We start from the raw sequence: 21,160 nt of genomic DNA, 5'->3' as shown, positions 1-21,160 counted from the left end.
ATGAGGACCTCCGTCTTGTCCGAGTTCAGTTTCAGGCAACTGTTCTTCATCCATTCGGCGACTGCCTTCATTCCATCGTGGAAGTTGGTTTTGGCGGTGGCGGTGTATTTGGTGAGGGAGAGGATCAGCTGGGTGTCATCGGCGTATGAGATGATGTTGAGGTTGTGTGATCGGACGATGTTGGCGAGCGGTGTCATGTAGACGTTGAAGAGGGTCGGGCTGAGGGATGATCAGGTGATCTTGGTGGCTTCGGATCGGAATGGCGGAAGACAGACTCTCTGGGTTGTCTCGGTGAGGAAGGAGGTGATCCAGTCCACGGCTTTGTCGCAGATCCCTGGGTTGTAGAGGCGTGTGCGTAGGGTGTGGTGGCAGACGGTGTCGAAGGCGGCCGAGAGGTCTAGGAGGATGAGGGCCGCGGTTTTGCCATTGTCCAGCAGGGTCCTGATGTCGTCGGTGGCGGCGATGAGGACGGTTTCGGTGCTGTGGTTGCTGTGGAATCCGGATTGGGATGGGTCCAGGGTGTTGTTCTCTTCAAGGAAGCGGGTCAGTTGTCTGTTGACGATCTTCTCAATGACTTTTGCCGGGTACGGGAGCAGGGAGATGGGCCGGAAGTTCTTGAGGTCCTTTGGGTCTGCCTTGGGCTTCTTGAGTAGGGCGCTGATCTCTGCGTGTTTCCAGCATTCCGGGAAGGTGGCGGATTCAAATGAGCTGTTGAAGATCTTTCGGAGTTGGGGTGCGATGATGGAGCTCGCTTTGTTGAAGATGTGGTGGGGGCAGGGGTCTGACGGTGATCCGGAGTGGATGGTGTTCATGGTTTTGATGGTGTCGTTGACATGGTTCCAGAAGATCAGGAGGCCGGTGTGGCTGGTGGGGTGGTGAGTCTAGGGTGTCGCCGGCTGTCGGGGGGGGGGGGGGGGTTCTGGATGTTGAAGCTGTCGTGGATGTCTATGATCTTGCAGTGGAAGAAGGTGGCTAGAGAGTCGCAGAGGTCTTGTGACGGCGGGCTGTCGTTGGAGCTGGAGCTGGCGAGTTCCTTCACGATGTTGAAGAGCTCTTTGCTGTTGTGTGCGTTGTTGTCGATGCGTTCCTTGAAGGAGGTCCTTTTTGCGGTTCAAATGAGTTGGTGGTATCTGCAGCTGGCGTTCTTGAGGGCTGCATGGTTGTCCAGTGTTTGCTCGTGGCGCCATTTCGTCTCGAATCTTCGGGAGGTCGGTGGTGAACCAGATGGCCCTTCTGTCGGTGCGTCTGTTTGAGGGTTTCTTGATCGGGGCGAGAGTGTTGGCGCAGTCGTTGATCCATTGCCTGATGTTGCGGGCGGCTGTGTCGGTGACGGTGTAGTCGGTTGGTGGGTCTCGGGTGAGGGTGGTGATTAGCTGGTCTTCGGTGACCTTGTTCCAGCTGCGGTGGGGGACTCTTTGCTGGTGGTTGTGTACGGTGTACGGAGTAGTGGATGCAGCGTTGGTCAGTCCAATGGAGTTCGGTGGTGTGGCTGAAGGTGATGTGGTTGCTGGCGGAGAAAATGGGGTCAAGCGTGTGTCCGGCGGAATGGGTGGGTGCCGTGACGAGATGTTTGAGACTGAGGTTGTCCAGCAGTGTGGTGGAATTGCTGTCGTCGGCGTTCTCCAGGTGGAAGTTCAGGTCTCCGAGGAGGATGTTGTCTGTGGAGGCCAAGATATGCAGGCTGACGACGTCTGTGATGGGACCAACTGCTGGCCTGCGAAATCCACCCAGGAGTAATAGGTCATCACTGCCTCGTCCAGGTCGACTGGGGCGGACTGTTAGGAACAGGTAAGCACTTTATTGAGGTCTTCTGCCTTTACCTTGTTCCAAGGTCGAAAGGTGATAACTTTATTTGAGGATTTAGTGGGCATTTTAAGTGGCAAGGTAATTTCAAACATAATTGCATTGTGATCCGACCAGATTAGTGGTAATGTTCTGATCCATGCTAGGTTGGGATGATCCGAAAAGATCCCATCCAAGCAATGGTCAGCAGTGTGTGTGACTCCTTTGACCAACTGACTACGTCCTGCACTGGCCATATGATCAAGAAGGATTTTAGTTTCCCAGTCTTAACTATTTTCCAAATGGAAATTGAAGTCTCCCAAAATGGAGAAATTAGACTGATCCGCTTTGCTCTCCAGGAGTTGACCTATTGAGTCTAAAAAAGTAGATTTGGTTCTAGGAGGCCGATAAAGTAATGTTCCATTGAAAGAGTTTTGACTGTCAAGTCCAATTTTAAGAATTGCTGCTTTACACTCTGTCTGGACGGTTCCCTAAACACCAGGATGGATGAACTCGGCCGTCGGGGCCTAGCGGTTCACAAATACCATTGCCATCCGGAGGGGGTGCAAGAACTCTTTCAGCGTTGTGGAGAGCCTAGGTTAGATCTGTTCGCCTCTATCGAGAACACGCAATGTCAGCAGTTTCGCGCTTTGGAGTTTTCAAGGCGGCTCTTGTTCGGCAAAGCTTTTCATCTCGAAAGGACCTCAGGCCTCCTATATACATTTCTGACAATACCACTCCTGTCCAAAGTGCTCAAGAAGATCAAGAGCGACTGGGCCCAAGTTATTCTTGTGGCTCCGGACTGGGCACGGAGAGTTTGGTATCCCGAGCTACTGCAGATGGGCATCGATCCTCCGATCAGACTACCCCTCCGGAAGGATCTTCTGTCACAGGAGAAGGTGAAGTTCCTCCACCCGAACCTGTAAACCCTCTGCCTCCTTGCGTGGAGATTGAACTGCGACAATTGACAGCATTTGACCTTCCTCCCGAAGTATGCAGAGTTATTCTGGCAGCCAGGCGTCCCTCCATTAAGTTGATATATACGCCTGCAGATGGAAACATTTTTGTAACTATTGTACTGGATGGTCTATTGACCCTCTGTCTGCCTCCCTTTCTGACATCCTCCTTTTTCATCCTATCTCTTGCCTAGCAGGGATTTGCTCTGGGCATTCGAAAGGGTTACCTTTCGGCCCTTTCTGCTTTTCTATGGTTGCCAGACCAACCCTCACTATTCAGGTCCCCTATTGTAAACAGATTTCTGAAGGGGCTTACACATTTGCTCTCTCCCTCACCTTTGATCATGCCCCAGTGTGACCCTAACTTGGTCCTCACTTATCTAATGTGTGCACCATTCGAGATGCTGTACAATTGCCCCCTCTGACTACTTACCATCAAGACAGCCTTTTTAGTGGCAGTATGCTCTGCCAGGAGGGTGAGCGAGTTGCAGGCACTTTCTTATCAGCCTCCTTAGCTGACAGTCTTCCCAGACAACATAGTGCTCAGCCCTAGGGCTTCATTTGTGCCTAAAGTGGTGACTCCGTTTCACGTAGGGCAATCTGTCACCTTGCCGACCTTCTATGTTCCTCCACATCCTTCTAAGGAAGAGAAAGTCTCCACTGTCTGGACCCAAAAAGAGCATTATCGGTCTACCTTAACCGCACTAAGTTCTGGGTGGACGACCATCTCTTTGTGGGGTACTTTGGAGCAAAGAAGGGACGTGCTTCGCAGAAGAGGACCATCTCCTGATGGGTTATCTTCTGCATTAAGATCTGTTACGCTCCGGCAAAGAAACAGCCTCCTGAACACCTCATGGCTCATTCTACCAGTTCTAAGGAAGCCACCATGGCTCTCCAGTGTGGTGTCCCGTTCCTCTACATCTGCCAGGCAGCTACGTGGGCATCCATGCACACGTTTATCAAGCATTGTTGCCTGGACAATCCGGTCCGTAGGGAAGGCCTCTTTGGCCGGTCGGCCCTACAGGACTTTCTGGTTTAAACTTTTCCGCAGTCCCTCCTACAGGGATGATATTGCTTGGGTATCTGTTCAAAGGTAAAGAATCTGCGGCTAGATGTCTCCATCGGATGGTCAAGTTACTTACCTTTGGTAACGCCTTATCTGGTAGAGACATGATCTAGTTGCAGATTCCTTACCGACCCACCCATCCTCCCTGCACTGCGGATCATTTCTTAATGTCAGGGCTGTTCCCCCTCCAGGGCCCTAGTTGTCAAAAGAAACCGCTGTCAGTCAACTTCATGGCTCCGTGCTTCTGGCGTGAAAAGTTGTGAAAAGTACTGCCGGCAGCGTGCCGAGGAGGCGCCTATATAGATGGCGCGGATGTCACGATTACGGAGACGATGACACCAACGTCACGCGGAGTCGACTGGCGTCACCTACCAGCGTGCAGGGGTATTTCTCATGAAAGATCTTCTAAATCCAATCTGACGCCAGATTGGTGTTACCGAAGGTAAGTAACTTGTCTTTTTGGGAAACAAATGCTGCAAATCTGACAGTACATTAAGCCAGCCAACCTCTCAAAGCACGATTAGATTCTTAAGGTGATACAGAATTAAAAAATACATAGTTATTTTATTTTCCATGTAGTCCATATAGTCACTGTCGACAACGATTCTGTCACAATTTAGTGATTGGTGCTTTTATTACATAATTGATTGTGCAGATTACTTTCCCTTGGGAAATCCACATATATTTGTGTTTTCAGATTCCTGACAGTTAAGGTAACAATCCTCAGGCGTTCTGGAATTTGTCCATTTTAGAAATACAACATATTTGTGATGTTTTTCTTGTTTAAAAAGGTTTCCATGACATCCTCTGCTATAGTTTAGATTGTTGCACGAGGAGACCAAAAAAAGCACATATGTTTGAGTACTCTGACACCGGTTTATGAAAGTAGTTTAGATTTTCTTTTTAAATAAAAAATAAAAAGCCCTGGCCCTATGCAAACACCCCAGCAGCAAAAGGTTTAAAGCAAGACTTATGTGCATGTCTACATCAGGTTTGCAATGGGTGGGATTGAAGCTATAGGTAAGTAACATGCAACACACTTTAAAATTAAAATACCTATATTGTGGGGGTCTTGTGGGCTTGTTGAACTGTATTAAAAGGGAAACATTACCAGACTACCTTTGTTAGAGGCTAAATAAAATATTTTAGCATGAAAAGTGTGGATACTTTTTTTTTAAGTCTCTACGGTTTTCAAAATATTTTCGCAAAAAATCAAAACCTGAGCAGTAATTGCATGAGATATCTTCTCAAACTAATATTGTTTCTGTTTTTTGTAGTTACCCCAGTTATCCTTATCCAGCTAGTACTTATCCATCACAGACGCCACCACAACACTATCCTAACCAGACTTCAGGAACAACAACTGGTAAGTTCAGTCCTTCTAGCTGTATATTTTATCTACATTAGTTTTTCATGAAATGTAAATATATAGAAATATTTTTGTTTCAGAATAGTTTATCATTTTGCAATGAGTCATAATACAATAGGCAAAATTAAATTAAAAATGGTACACATTCCCATCAAATCTGGCTGTAGTGCTGTGAACAAACAGAGGCAATATCCCCTAACAAAATATTGGGGCTAGTCCATTTTAAAGTTTTGCAGCAACTGTATAATACCCCTGCATTGCTCTAGAGACTGGCCTAGTGGATGAGTCAGACCGTTTGCCGTGCCATGCCCCCAATGTAGAGTTTATGCACCTTGCCTACGATGCAAGCATATTGAGTTGAAATATTGCATCAGCTGTTGTAAAGGTTTTAGATGACTGTGTTTCACTCTCCCGAAGAGTATTCAATGCCTGTGGCATTCCTGTTGGCCAAGAGGAGGGGTGTAGGTGTGTGTACATGCAGGGCAGGAACTGCTCACCACCAGTGGTTATGAATTGGTCACTGGATATGAGGAAAGCGACCACCTTTCAAAGCTTTCATAAGCTTTTAAAAATCTGAAATGTCAGGCAGCTGCAAATGCCACTTGATAAAAAATTCTCTCAATCCAATCTGGCACCTGAGGGATATTCTAAAGTTAGAAATTTGCAGTTAGTGTAACCACCAGAAATAGTGTTGCTGAAGATAACTAACTTTGTTCTTCAAGGCTGTAAATCAGCTCTAACACATCAAAAAAGAACCTTTTCCAGCTGATAGCAACTCCCATTACAACCAAACACAGGTATAACTTCCTGATCCCCTCATGGTAAGTGGCTTTTCTCCTTTTCAGGGCACTCTTAGCATAATCCTCGTCTAGTCACCTAAGTAGTTTCTTTTTCAACAAAGTGCTCCTACAGATGCCTTCTTAATTTCACCGCAAGGTGGTGTTGTAATTTTATAAAGTACCGTTATTTTCTATACGGTTTATTTAGTGACCGCAAACAGACGCCTGCATCCTTTGCAGCCGGCCCCTGGCCCAGCCTTGACTTGCACTTTGACCCTAGTCCCTGAAGGGCTTTAAAACCAGCGCGGCGGTCCCGCAGGGCGGGAGACCGCAAACAGACGCCTGCATCCTTTGCACCCGGCCCCTGCCCCAGCCTTGACTTGCACTTTGACCCTAGTCCCTGGAGGGGCTTTAAAACCAGCGCAGCGGTAACGCAGCGCGGGGCGTGCCCGGGCGAAGACCGGGCCAAGACGGGCCCGTCTTAGCCCGGAGTAGACTGGACTGGGCCATGTCATTTGGTTTCTAAAGGTACCGTGGTAGGGGATAATAGTTGCTATAGGTTATTGATATTGAGACTTATTATTCCGATTCCTGCGATTTGTATGCACTAATAGGGCAGCAGTTGTCCTTAGTTTTGACGGAGGCAGTCTTTAAGTGGGACTAATTGTGCCAAAATGGGTAAAAGAAAGGCATTAACTGCTACTCATAAGAATAATAAGCATCCTAATACGGAAACGCGCTCGCGTCAATCACTACTTACTTTATCGGAGTGATTGAACAGCAGATCCTGTCTGTAGAGGAGACGCTGAGCTCGGGCAACTCAGATTCTGGTGCTAACTTTGTAGTTGATAACACTTTGCAGGGGTGTCCCGATCTACCCACTAAAAGTCCTCAGTCGAATAGCAATGGTTGTATTGTGGATACATCGGGACACATATCAGGAAGTGAGCATGATCAGGAGTGCCAACCACCCCCTAAGCGAGCAAGAAATCCTGATACGCTTCCTAAAACAACGGGGAATATAGGCTCATCATCGGGGATATCCCTTTTAAAAACACGAAAAAAGGCTTCTAATAAGGGTATGCCCTAAGTGTTACATAAACCAGAGGACAGGGAAAAATGTACAGGTACCCTCAACACACGTACGCAAAATGAGGTGATTATGATAAAAGATAAACTGGACTCCCTGGACATTTATATTAGAGCAACATTAGATAATTTATCAGGCAGAATTAGAAAGCTGGAAGATGCATTAATTAATAGTTTGCGCAAAATACAGCAACCAATACAGGAACTCTTAGCCGTACTCGGGTGTAACAAAGTCCAACTTGTTAACAGCGAGCGCTGTCAAACTATCGATCCTGTATCAACTAGTAATAAAGAACAGAGCAGCGTATCACATTGTAGAGCTGAGGAAATTCCTACTTCTAATCAAGAGGCTTATTCCAACACTTCCTCCCTAGTCCCGCATATACCTATTAATCCCCCAAAACCCAATTTTAATACCACATGTACCCGGAATGAGAATGAAGGCGATTGGCATAATATCTGTCTGGATTTACCGCCTGCAGCTACCCCCTATGTAGTTGTGCTAACTAATGTCCCGAGATTACAGAGGGAGAGCATGGAATCATGGGAGACCTTAAGAAATAGATCACTACACTGGCTAGGTTCTAGGATAGGACTTACAGAGAGGTTATATGAAGAATTTAAGATGGTTAGAAGGGTAGCATGGGTTGGCAAAGGATGGAAGAACTTGAATGGGGACTGTGTGATACTGACATTCAAATCTCCACAACTAGTCCAATTAATTTTGAACAGAGCTGGGTCTCGTATCACTACTCAGGGTATTAACTTAGTACCACTAGGCTATTTTTATCTTCCAAAGAGTAATTATAATTGTATTTACTCGAGGGAACCACTCATCCCGGGATTTACGAGTCAGTTCAACGTCCCTGTCTATAATCGGTTTGAAACATTCTCCAACCTCGATTTAGTTGACTGACTACAATTGGGGGAATTTCAGTGTATAGTTACACCCAGCACTATGGGCTTTGAGCTCAGTACAGGACATTTAGTTTCGCCATCTACTAATATATTAACTGCTCAGCCCGTCCGCAAAGTAAAGGAAAATATTGGGCTAGAGCGTGACACGCTGGGTATTAGCACGTTAGTACTAATTCCCCCCCACCACAACATACCTGCCTCACTCAATCTCATGTTGGTAATGTGGGAGTTAATGAAAATGGAAAAGAACCGGAGGATAGGTGCCAACTCCTGTTCTGGAATGTCGCCGGGCTAAAATCTAAGGAGTCTAATACCCTGTGGATTGAGTTTGTTAATAATTTCAATATTGTTAATGCACAAGAAACCTGGGCGATAGACCCATTACACATAAGTGGCTACAAAACATTCCATACCCCAGCTATTTCAACTACATCGGGCAGAGCTAAGGGGGGGTTGTGCACATATGTCTCAAATCACCTCACTGTAGGGAAAATCGAATTTATAGCCACCGAACCCTACTACCACATAGTTCTTTTACATGTGGATAGAACTCCCTGTTTGGCAATATTGAACTTTTATAACAATTTGACACCCGCTCTGATTAAAGAAACATTGAAATCACTGAGTTGTTCCTTAGATACCTTAATTACTCGTTTAAAAAAGGAGGTATTTGTGATATGGGGTGGGGATTTTAATTCCCCCACTTGTAAACATATTGATAAAGATGTTTGTGGCCTAACGTATGAAAATGGGGAGAGTTTTGCTCACTTCCCGAATACACTATATGGTGATTCTTTGAACTATATAATGTTTACATTTGATTTAGGATTTGCTAATAACTTGTGCTTACCCATGGTTCCTTTTAGCCCTACCTTTAATGCTCTTGGTACCTTCTCTATCATAGACTTCATTTTGTCCTAATGCAGATATTATTCTTGTATTAAACATTTTAAGACACACGAGATAGCCCTAAGTGATCATTTCCCTTTAAGTGTAGATGTGACAGTGCTTAAGCAGAGCACAAATGCTAGAATAACATCCATTGACAATGTTGATAATATTGCCATGATTAGGCAAAACGGTTTTGCACTTAAATGGGCTACCGTAGACACTAATGAATTTATTTCAAAAACTGTTTTTAATTGTAAAAACATGCTTTTGTCATGTTTGGATGAAAACACACCCAGTCAAGAGATTAGGGAAATCTTCGTGGCTATCTCCAATTACATAAAGAAATCACTTTTTGTTGAAGTTAATAGGAAAGCTACTAAAAATCAAGGATGGTTCACTGCTGAATGTACCAAGGCATATTCCAATCTTAAAAATTGTATACATGCCACAGCAAAAAATATTGACCATATCAGGGAGGCAAGACGACATTATAAAACTGTACTTAAAGCCAGAAAGTCTATTTTAAAACAAAAAACATGGCGGGCCTTACATGATGCTGCTGAGAGTCGTGACTTTTCTGCCTTCTGGAAAGCGGTGAATGCCCCTTTTTTAGCTAATAAGGAGATGGCCGTTATGGAGATTGCCATCTCAGAACCAGAATGGGTAAAACATTATTCGAACTTGTATAAAAATCCGACTTTAGAGGTCCAAGATAGCGTATTGAATACAGAAGGTATAGTACAAGAACTAAGAATGGATTTTACATTGAATGAGATTACAGCAGCAATTAACTCTAGCCTGGGTGGCAAGGCCCCAGGGCCAGATGGTATTCCTGTGGACTTTTTAAAGGAGACAGGATGAATCCAGCTTGTTATCGCCCGATTTCGTTGTTGGACTCTACAGTCAAGATCATCGGGCGGGTTTTACTGGATAGAATGCAGACCTGGGCTGAAGAACAAGATGTTATCAGTGACCTACAATATGGGTTTCGCAATGGTCTAGGTACAGTTGAACAGGGCTTAAACCTGCATATTTTAATGGACAAGTATACAAGGGCAAAAAAGGGCAGACTATATATGACTTTTGTGGACTTAACGGCAGCCTTCGACTGCGTTATCCATGATAAGTTGTGGTCGATTTTAGAAGGACTAGGCGTGGATTTTTTAATAATTACATTTTTAAGGGAACTTTATTCTGGGGCTAGGGCTAAGGTTAGATATGGGAGAGGCGGAGAATGCACAAGTCACTTTAGTATTGGGAGAGGAGTGCGGCAAGGCTGTGTCCTTGCCCCATTTCTTTTCACATTGTATATAAATAACGTAGAATCTATTTTAATTAAAGAGTGCAGGGATCTGCCGAAGGCGGATAGCGATACATCCCTGCACTCTTGTATGCAGATGATGCAGTATTAATGACCCGTACACCACTTGGACTTCAACGGGTTGATTCATTCTCCAGTTTTATGTCCAATTTGGGACTTACAATAAATTGCTCTAAAACATTTACTATGAACTGTGGGGTTGGGACAAATAAGAGGGTTAAAACCCTATACATTGATGGTAGACCAATAGAGAGTATTAAAATATTTTCATACTTAGGGATTTTATTTCACAGGACAGGAACATGGTCAGAGGCGGTCAAAATCAGACGCCTGTTATTTGTTAAGGCGTTAATGGCCCTATCAAACTTCAGCCGTAAATTAGGAAAGCGCCCCTCGGTAGAACTCTTACATATTTATAAGGCCAAATATGTGTCTATAGCTACTTATGGAGCGGGCATATGGGGCTATGCAGACATAAATGCTCTGCAGATTGCGGAAAATATGTTTCTTAAGTTTCTCATGGCCCTACCACAAAGTAGCTCAAATTATATTTGTCATCTGGAACTGGGTGTTCCATACTTAGAAGACATTATCAAGATCCAACCTGTCCTTCTTTGGCACAGAACTTGGTTGTCAGACGAAACTGGTTTTAACCGCTATATATTGGCAGATGCCCTGAAGTCTGACGGTGTTAACCTTATTAGGTGGTTGGAGTATGTGAAAATGTTCCTTACAAAAATAGGACATCCAGAATATTATGCAGAGCCCTCTTTGATGTGTAGTATATCTAGGAAAGATCTTAAGGCCAGTTGTATGGGCCTTTTGGGCGAAATTAGAGCCGTCACCGAGATGAGAAAACCCACGGCACAATCCCACTATTTAACTCTGCGGACTCCAACTATTCAGCCGTATTTATCTCTAATAGATCAAGATTTTGATCGTTTTTTGTTGATTCGCTTTAGACTAAATATTTTATGTAGATCCCTAAGTTTTCCAGTGGTGAACGACTGGTCTAGAGATTTGTGTAAGTGTCCGTGCGATGATGTCTCACCACAATCAACTATCCATATCATGTTTTTCTGTAAATATTATGATGTATTAAGAAAGAGATGGATTGTACCTGTTTTAAAGAATTTTGGTCTGAAATGCTGTCGACCAGCTTTTTTAGCATTGCAATTTTTAGAAAATGGATTTGTTATTGCATCTGTTACTGCGTTTCTTAAAAATGTTTTTAGATGCCGGAAATCCATGATAATGTGATATGTAAATATGTATTGTGCTGTTTAGGAAATTATCGTTTTTATTTGTATTCATTGTGTTTTTATGGTTATTGTTCATTACAACCGAATAAAGATATTTGAAATGAATTGAATAGTGATGTCTTTGATTTTTAAATTTCAGTTGTTAATTGTGATTTTCGGTTATAAGTGTACATATCTTAGACTTGTATATAGTACAAACTATTGGTGGACATTGTACCACCCAAGGCTCCTTGTCAATGTTATTTATTGGAGTCCAACACCAGTCAGACTGGCATGGTGTTTCTTTTCCAGTCAACAGGATTCTCCTTCAGGGGATCTCTGTTGATAATCATAAACACTGATCAGTTTCGCCTAAGTGCAAGGATACCGGAGCACTTCTTCCAAATGGTTATTTCCGAGTTCGATTTTTGCCTTACTTCAGGAAGACCAGAGTTTTGTATAACACATAAAATTATTTAGCATCCTGTAGAGGAAGAAATACTGCTAATTCCATTTATTTGACGTAATATGAAAAAGGGCCTGATACTAGTGACTTGCTCTCTGCATTTGCACATGACTACACTTTTTACTCTCACTTTTTTAGCACTGTTAAACACATGGCCGGTCAGTTCCAGCATAGACTTCTTCAAACTGTTCTGTTATGTGTCCATTCAGAAGTACTAAAAATCAGCGAGAGGGGGGACCAGGAGCCAGTTAATGGTCCAGTGCCTATGCTCCGCAAAGTCAATGAGGTAATCAAAATGAGGCACTGTTCCGTAGTGAGTGTTGTCGAAAGGCAACCTACACTTACACAAAGGTGAGAGGTGAAACAGAAGGAGATACTAGGTCAGGGACTTAGTGATTAGGGTGGGAAGAGGCACAAATTGTCTCTTGTAGCCCTCACACATCCCGAAGGATGTCATGCTTCATCATCGGGCGGTTGCTCCTCGTAGGGCCGGCGGTGCAATGCCCTACAGGTCCCCTGAAGGGTCTCTTTAGCGGAGATCTTTTAGAGAACTGCCGATGGGTGCATGTGGGTGTGTGGATCTAAGTACCATGTGAGAGGTGAGGGTTGTGCGTGCAGTGTAAGTTAAAATTACCTAAGGGTTTCCAAAAAAGAAGGTAATTTTTAATAAAGAGGTACCCTTGGTAAACTAAAAAACCCGTAGGTTAACAGTTACCAATAGCGACGCAATGTGTCCAGGTAACTAAATTAGAAGTACAACATAGTTGCTCCTTTCCAAACAGTAAAAGGAACAAATGATGGACGGAATGCTGAACAATTCAAACATTCACCCCCTGTTCTTTTGCTCACCATGCCACTCCAGTTTGGGCCCAGTCATATGCAAATCATTCTTGACCCTGCTCCTCATGGGAACAGTCCATCCTGAACTGCCAAGCCAGGAGCTCCCTGGACCAGAAACCAGCATCCCGGGACCGGTTTCAGGGCACCAACTCATCAGCCATATCAAACAGTGGCATTTATTCACAAGTTGTCTGTTCATTGGATGCACAGACCACTTACTTTGTTATCTACATCTAGTGCAACCATGAGAAACTGTTGGTTATTCAAGACGGAGAGGGGATGTGCTAACATTACAAAACATATAGATGTTTCTAGTCTAAACGTTGATCATGATTTGTTTCACAAAAGTCTTGGCATTTGTGTTTGCCCATAAGTGATGCTACAGGATATATAAAGTGATTTGTTAATCAGTTGTCAGTTCCCCGCCTTTCAATACGGTAGCCTGTCCAAGTCTTCTCTAATTCCTTCACAAATAGACAAATGTTGTCCACCCTCTTCCATGCTGCTGCTAGGCACTAAGCATTAAACAACAGATCAGCTTCACTTCACAGACAAGAGCATCTCCTTTGTGACTTTAAAATTAAGAATTGCTTGCAGCCTTTTGGCTCGTGTTGTTGCGGAGGCCAAATTTAGAACAATACATGTAAAGGTGCAACTCTTCTCATGGTGGTAATGTCAAATTCTGCTTCTGATGGATACTTCTAACTGCAGATTACTCACCTTTAGAATATCCCCCAGGTGCCAGACTGGATCCAGAAATTTTCATAGCAGTATTTTCACACGCCGCCAAGTGGTGCTTGGCTCCGCATTGACCTCATTACACTCTGGAAGTTAAGAAATTTAGCTGAATATAAGGCTTTCCTCTCTGTGCCGACGTATGATGTTCTTTCCGTGCTGGAGGTTGATCCCCTTCTGACTCCGGTGTCGGACTCTAGCCAAATCCATCCTGACCGCAACCAAGGTCACTCTCTGATTCCACATCACCACACCCAGTTCCTGTAAAATCTGAATCATGCTAAACACTCCCTCAACCATGGAGTCTTCCTCTGTTGCTCAGCCAGCTTTTCGGTTCACATGGATTTGAGGCCAGTGGGCTAGATACTTCCCTGATACAAGGTTGATTTTTTCCCCCTGGGACGTCAACGGAAGAGTACTTCCATCGCTGTAATCGTCAGACATGCTGCTGAGGTCCTGGATTTACAACTTCCTTTTGTGGAGGTTAAAACGAATGTGCTTACTGAAGTTTTTCTGTCTGGGCCATATTCTTCTAAGCCCTTACTAGCATTCTGTGAAGCCCTAACAGACACCCTAAAGGGAACTTGGACTAAATCTTGATCTTTCCTATCGGTGAACAAAGAGGTGGCCAGACACCCCAGACCTTCACTTGGTGACCCTAATTTTTCTCTCGCCGCATCCTACTCCTGAGATTTTGGTGGTCCAAGCTTCCACCAGCAAGATTAATCCTAATTTGTTCCCCACTATCCCCTCCCTGAACAACTCCCTTTCCACACACACCCACCTTCCTCTCACATAGGTAGTCAAAAAGGATTGAGGCATTCAGAAAATATTTGTTCTCTTTGGCCAGCCTAACCTTGACTCGGGGTCAATTGCCTACTAAGCCGTAATATGCATGCTTTCTTGGACATGGCAATTGGGATCTTGCTGGTGGTCTCGGAAGCGATCAGGGCTTCTTTGGCTCAAACCATTCAGAATGCAGACAAATATGTAATTCAGGATGACCTGGATACTACTAATTGTTTGGGGCGAGCAGTTGGCACTCGTAGGATCCACAGGCTTTTCTGGAAATGTGCAGGCATCCCTCATGGACATGCCTTTTGATGTAGCCTGCTTTTTTCGTGAAAATGCTGATTCTGCCCTGGAACACTTAAAGGAAAGACAGGCTACAGCACTCACATTGGGCCTTTCAATCCCTGCAGACAGTTCACTCATGAGTTTCAGTCCTTCCGGGTTACTCCAGAGGTTTGGCGTATAGACAACGCCAAGCCCCCCACCCCTGCTGCATTCACCTCTGTTCCTTTCATGGCTGGGGACGGGGAGTAGGCAGACAACGTGCTGGTCGTCAAGGGCACCAGTCTTCCCTGTCCCCTTCGCCTGCAGCATCAGCCTTCCAGCATGTTGGTTTGCCCTTAGCAGTGCACAACCATGCTTTGGGAAGCAGGACTTGCCATTTTCTTCCAGGGTGGCAATTAACCACGTCTGACAGATGGGTCTTCCAGATCGTCTAGCAGGGCTATGCCCTTCCTTTTGTTTCCGACCCACCACAGCATCCACTCACATCAGAGCTGCTCTCAGACAAGCACCTATCCATTTATAAGAGGCACAAGCTCTACTGTCCAAAGGTGCCCTTGAGAGGGTGCTGGCCTTGTAAATATGGGCGGGTTGTTACCCCTGTTATTTCCTCATGCTAAAAAGGGTTGGAGGCCTTCCTATTTTAGACATTCGGCCTCTGATTCCTTCCTGTGGAAGGACTAATTCAAAATGCTCACACTGGTCCATGTTCTGTCTGACCTGGGTCTGGGTGACTGGATGGTAGCCTTGGACCTACAGAACATGTAATTTCTTGTGCCCTTCTGCAGTCCCACAGACCTTACCTGCGTTTCAGAGTCGACCAAGAGCATTTTTAGTTTGCCTTGCTCTCTTTTGGTCTGACCAGCATTAAGTGGGTGTTCAAAAAGTGATATCATTGGTCAATGCCAATCCTCACAAGTTGGGGATACCAGTTTTCCTCTTCCTCAATGACTGGCTGTTGAAGGCAGGCTCGCCGCAGTCCGTCCTAGACCACTTGCAGATAACTGTAAACCTCCTGACATCATTGAGGTTCCCACTCAATGAGCTGAAGTCACACCTGAATCCTTCAGAGAGGTTTCCTTTTACAGAAGCTTTCTCGATACGATGCACTTCAGGGTCTTGTGTTTGTCAAGACGTTCCTCATTTGCACCTGCTTTGAGCCAGTGCAAATTCTGACTCTCAAAACGGTTTTCCTAAAAGCTTTCATTTCAGCTCGTCATGAGAATGTGCTCCAGGCTGTCTCAGTGCAACTGCCCTGCACCACCTTTTACCAAGGCAAACTAGTGTTGAGGACCACGGTAACCTTTTTGCCCAAAGTCCCGACTTCTGTTCTTGTTGGGCATTCCATCACCTTCCCAATGTTCATTGCTACGCCTCACCCCTCGAAAGAGGAGGAGAGACTCTATTGACTTGACTCCAAAAGAGCTGAAAGCTTTTACACCATACAGCAGAAGCCATTAGGTTGACGTTCAGCTTTTTGGTAGGTTCCTGGGGACAAAGAACAGTAAGATGATGCAAAAACTGCCTTTTGGGTGTATTGCCCTCTGCATTATGATCTGCAGCGTATTGGCCAAGAAGCAGCTCAGCGCTTAGGACTCATTGGCTGCAGGGTGCCTGTCATTGACATGTGCCAAGCTGCCATGTGAGCGTCTGTGTACGCATTCACAAAACACTACTGCCTTGACAGAGGAAGGGAATTTTGCGCATTCAGTCCTGCAGGACTTTTTGGTCGGAGCCCACATCACAGGTCCTCCACCTTGAGAGGTTCTGCGTTGGTATCTTTTCTAAATGTGAGAAATCTGCTGTTAGAAGTATCCATCAGAAGAACAAGTTACTTACCTTCGGTAATGCCCTTTCTGATGGATATTCTACCCAACTGCAGATTCTGAATTGCTGTCCTACCTTACTATTCTGTGAAGTAGTCTCTTCTTACCATCAAAAAAGTCCCAAATTGGAGATCTGCCTACTGGTACATTCCATTGGTTTTGTGCTTGGCAGCCAACTGAGTGGAAAGAGTCAAGCAAGAAACTGAGGTCGGTGCTTAGGCGTTGCTCTTAAATATTGCTCCACTCCGTCACTTCTGGGGTGGGACAAAGCAAACATGGAGCCTCACGTGCCACCTGGCAGTGCACTGGAGCACTGCTATGGAAATATCCAGATCCTGTCTGATGCTTGGGAGATATGGTAAAGATGAGGGACCGGTATTCACCAGAAAGAGCATTTCGAAAGGTAAGTAACTTGTTCTTTATGAACAGTTATGGGTTAACTGTTTCATCTACTTTCTTCAGGGGCTCCTTACTAGTACTGAGAGACCATATGGGTGACACACTCAAATGTTTTTGTTGTAATATAACAAAGTTTTCTCATTCCTCTTTCCCTGTTGAGAAATTGTAAAATAGTGTGGAAAAGACTTTCTCATGTGGTATGCTGGTTAACAAGCCCATAGATTGTACTGTTTAATATATGCATTGTGTGCACATTGTCTTGGAGCATTTTCGGAAATCCAGAGTCTTTTTTAAAATATAATAGCTTGAAGTGTGATTCAGTCAGAATAAGGCTCTTACAGCCTTTGGGTGACAATACTTGCTAAAATGGTATTTACAGTAGGTTTTTAATTGAATGTTACATTTAGTTTTAAGGATGAATTATTATTTCAATGCATCTGGCCAGCATTCTGGAATTTCCAAATTCACGTCTCTTTTATTGGTTAAATACACTATGTCACCATGTGAAAATGTGCTGCTTAGGAAAATTATGCTGGTATTTGAGAGGTTGTTTACTTTAATATTGTGTTCACAGCAGTGACATCAGTGCTGTTACTGAAATTGTTCAGCCCCGCCATTCAGCAAAACCTTGTTAGCATTTAACTCCAATTGAGAAATAGCTCTGGACCAAGGAGTATGTGGCACCGCCATCCCTGTCCAGATACTGGGGGAACCTGAGCTTCTGTTGAAATGTGTTGTACAGTCTTAGGCTTTGGGCCCTTCCGAGTTGCATCTAGTAGAAGTACCTCTCTTAGCATTGCTTCAAAGTTCCAATAAGGCTGGCCACTGTTTGCGGAGGATGGGCTCCTAACATATTGGGATTAGGAGCAGCAGGATCTGGGCTGGACTAATCCTGCTCGGCTCATCAGTCCCAAGCTCAACACTATCCAACATACTGATTTCACTCATTTAACTCCTTTCTAGATGCCATGAGTGCCAAGTTAGTAGCTTGGGAGACAGCTTTGTCACCTTGCTACCATCATCTGTGTTGCTACCATTACCCTTGCTGCAGCTCCTGGTATCTTGTGTACAGATCCTGACAAAAGGGGGTCAGCACCTTGCAGCACCAGGTCCTCCATCTCTTTCGGCACTGCTGGCGCCTGACCAGTTGCCCTCTCCAGGTGCACTCGTAGACATGACCACAGATTGTTCAAGGATAGATGAAGCTCCAGTTAAATCAATCCTCTCCTCTTGCAAGTTTAAGCAGTTTACAAAGAAGTCTCATTCCATGCCAGTTTTTTGTAGTCACTTCACAACAGTTATCGTTAACTCCCCATTTCAGTCTGTTGTGGTGGTAGCAGCTTTCCTGAATGATCAGGTTTTGGTGTGGAAAATGAGGAAGAGTGTCAAAAGGAGGCACCAATATATTTTTAGGTCTCGCCTGACCCAGCGCATGCGCTGGTCTGGCGAGACTTATTGAGAGGGTTCCAAAAAGTGCTACCAGGCCAGCCTAGAGCTACAGTGCATGTGCGCGGGCGCTCGCGCCGCACTTTACTGCTTCTAAAGCGGCGATAATTTTATCGCCTGGCTTGTTAATATGCCCCTTTGTTCCCCTTTTTGGTAGAAAGAAAATCACATATGCAGTTATTTATTAGCTCTAATAAATACGGATCATCTGGTATTGTTTTCATCTTTAAAAAACCCTCACCACCACTGAGCCACTGGGCCTCCGTAATTAGTTACTGGGTGCCATAACAAACACTTCGCACCACTTGTAACGGCTCTCCCTGCTGCTGGGGAGAGATTGTAAAGTGCAGGGCACACAAAATCGATGTTTGAAATGTTCATAGTAGCACTAAGGTCGCAGTGACAAATGTATACGCCTTTTAATACATGAATGTATGTGAGTGTAGAATGCAATCCGTGCCTCGTATCTCTAGCACTTACAGATGACCTCTCACAGAGCAGATTGTGGTGCAAGTGTAGTGTTCCATGTACACTGGCATTCTTCAACACTACGCTGTTACAGGCCATAACTACCTCAGGCCTTCTCAGTTCACACGACGGTACTTTGACAGCAGCTTTTTTAGTGCATGTTACTCGTTTTTTGAACGTGACGTGCACAAAGAAATCAGAAGTGGTCATTTTTGACATAAAAGTAACAAAGATTAATGTAGTTCTGGTTTCCCTATTTTGGGGGCATGCACCTCTTAGCAGTACATTGGTCTGTGGTGATGACCTGTAGAGAGGAGGGTTACCACATCCTGGTATGTTGGGGAGATGGTGTGATTTGTTCCTAATATACCCTAGTGTATACATTATGTATTGTATGTTCATGACTCTACCTGGTGGTCGAAGGTCAAGAATCTTATCCATGTACTTAACCCCCCCACATGCAAAACCTCACACATCACCAACCAGGTACTGTACTCTGGCATTAATTCTCAAACCTTGGTGGCCCACCGAGAGAGAGAGAGTGAACAAGTGAGGAATACATTCCAGTTACTCATCTCTCAATCTGGCCCATATAGTTTTCTCATAAAGTCTGAAGCATCTTACTGATCTTACTCATTTTTGCCTAGGAGAACCGCCACCAGCTGTCATAGTCAGGGCCGGCATTAGTGCTGTTGGCACTCGGTGCGACAACCAATTTTGTCGCCCTGCATCCTATGACCGCCTCCTCAGATTCTGTCACTACAAACAGGACAAGCATTTGCAATGCAATAGGTTTCGCATTACGCAAGTATGCGCTATTTACATTGCAAATAACAATGCCTTTTATTTTTGTTTTTGTTTTCGTTTCTAAAACAAATAAAAGGCATTGTCATTTACAATGCCAATAGCTTAAACTCGCGTAAATGCGAGACCTATTGCATTGCAAATGCTTGTTTAATAAGGGGGGGGTGCATTAGGGGCGCGTTCATGCCATGATCTGATGCGTCCGCGTTACCGGATGCACGATGCAGATCGACGGCAATGGGAGCAATTTTCAGTTATGCCACTGGGTGGCACAAGAGCTCACGTGTAGATATTCTGCAGACTTGTAGAAACAAAAGTCAGATGTACATTATTTGTAAGGTGTCATGAATACCGGGACCGAGTAGGTGAATTCCTGGCTGGTCTGTATTCTCAGAGTACGGCACTCGACTCTAACCTTGTTGCTTGGATTTTGAAAGCGTAAAGCATGAGATTTTCACGGAGACTGTTGAGAGCATCCCCTGCAGAGAGAGTCAGATGCCATTTCTCAGCACACTAGAGACATAGAAAACTGGAAAACTTCCTTATTACACTGTAGTGCCACAATTAGTCATCCCCTTGTAATCGGTGCAGGTGCCAAATCTTTCCCACAGATTGTGTCCACACTCCCAAAAAATATTCAAACAATTTAAAAAAACAGTTTTCACATTTTCTTTAACGATTCCAAATGTCAAGCTTGTACAAATTGCTAGTGTGGATTCTGACTATTTACTGGCAGACGCTGGAGCTTATCTGGCTGGACTTTATCCACGCCCAGTTTGTGCCTCCTGTCATCGGGCAATGCCTTTTGCAGATATTAAATGTGCCTTGTCTGCGAGGCTATACAGACTGCTGCGCACCGCTGCCCCATCGGGGTCTTCCGGCGCTACAACATCCAGAAGGATTTATTCCAGGAATATTACATTGGAACAACCAGGGCTTTAACCCCTTAGCTGCTAGGCCTTACACCCCCCCCCCCCCCCCCCCCCCCCCCCCGTGTTAAGCCTTTTTTCTTTTTTTGGCTATTAAATGGGGTAGTTCGCGCTTAGGCTCCTGTAACTTTTTGACCACGTAAGGTATCCATGCCAAATTTGCGTCCTTTTTTCCCAACATCATGGGGATTCTAAAGGTATCCAGGGTTTTTGGATTCCCCTGGAGGGGACCAAGAAATTAGCCAAAATACGGGTAAATTTGTTTTTTATTGTGGAAAAATTGGGAAAAAAGGCTACAGATGAAAACATCTGTTTTTTTTCACCTGCAAATGGTATCAAAAAAGGGATTGTGGTGCTGAAATCACAATCTTCCCAGCTTTCAGGGACAAGCAGATTTTTGTCAGAAAACCCAAACTTTTTACACAGTTTTGGCATTTTTCTGTGACATGGCCTATTTTTGCTATTTTTTGTGTGCTTTCAACCTCCTTCCAGTTAATGGTAGAACTTGGTATGAAAGTAATAATGGATCCTGGAAAGCTATACATTTTAGAAAAGTAGACAACATTCTGAATTCAGCAAGGGGTCATTTGTGTAGGTCCTTCAAGGTTTCTTTATAGAAACGAACTGTTAAATATAGGAGAAAAAGAAAAATAGTTGAAAAAAACAGCCATTTGATTCAACGTTTTCACCTATAACTTCTTCTAATTATGACAACTGTTTGAAAGCAATATACCGTTACATCCGCTGGACCTTTCTGGTTG

The 21,160-nt window shown here is 44.5% G+C and overlaps 1 protein-coding gene across 1 annotated transcript in view; it reads left to right on the top strand.

Annotated features, from left to right (window-relative positions):
* TSG101 (tumor susceptibility 101) overlaps positions 1-21,160 on the top strand; it is a 225,373-nt gene that overhangs the window by 109,023 nt on the left and 95,190 nt on the right. Inside the window, exon 7 of the mRNA XM_085648060.1 lies at positions 5,082-5,170. Within this exon, the coding sequence (XP_085504186.1) occupies positions 5,082-5,170 (89 nt within the window). The remainder of the gene's footprint in view (positions 1-5,081; positions 5,171-21,160) is intronic.

This window comes from Triturus cristatus, chromosome 3_2 (genome assembly GCF_964204655.1).
Source record: "Triturus cristatus chromosome 3_2, aTriCri1.1, whole genome shotgun sequence".
In the NCBI taxonomy this organism is placed as follows: Eukaryota; Metazoa; Chordata; class Amphibia; order Caudata; family Salamandridae; genus Triturus; species Triturus cristatus.
This window is presented reverse-complemented; position numbering and strand designations above follow the sequence as displayed.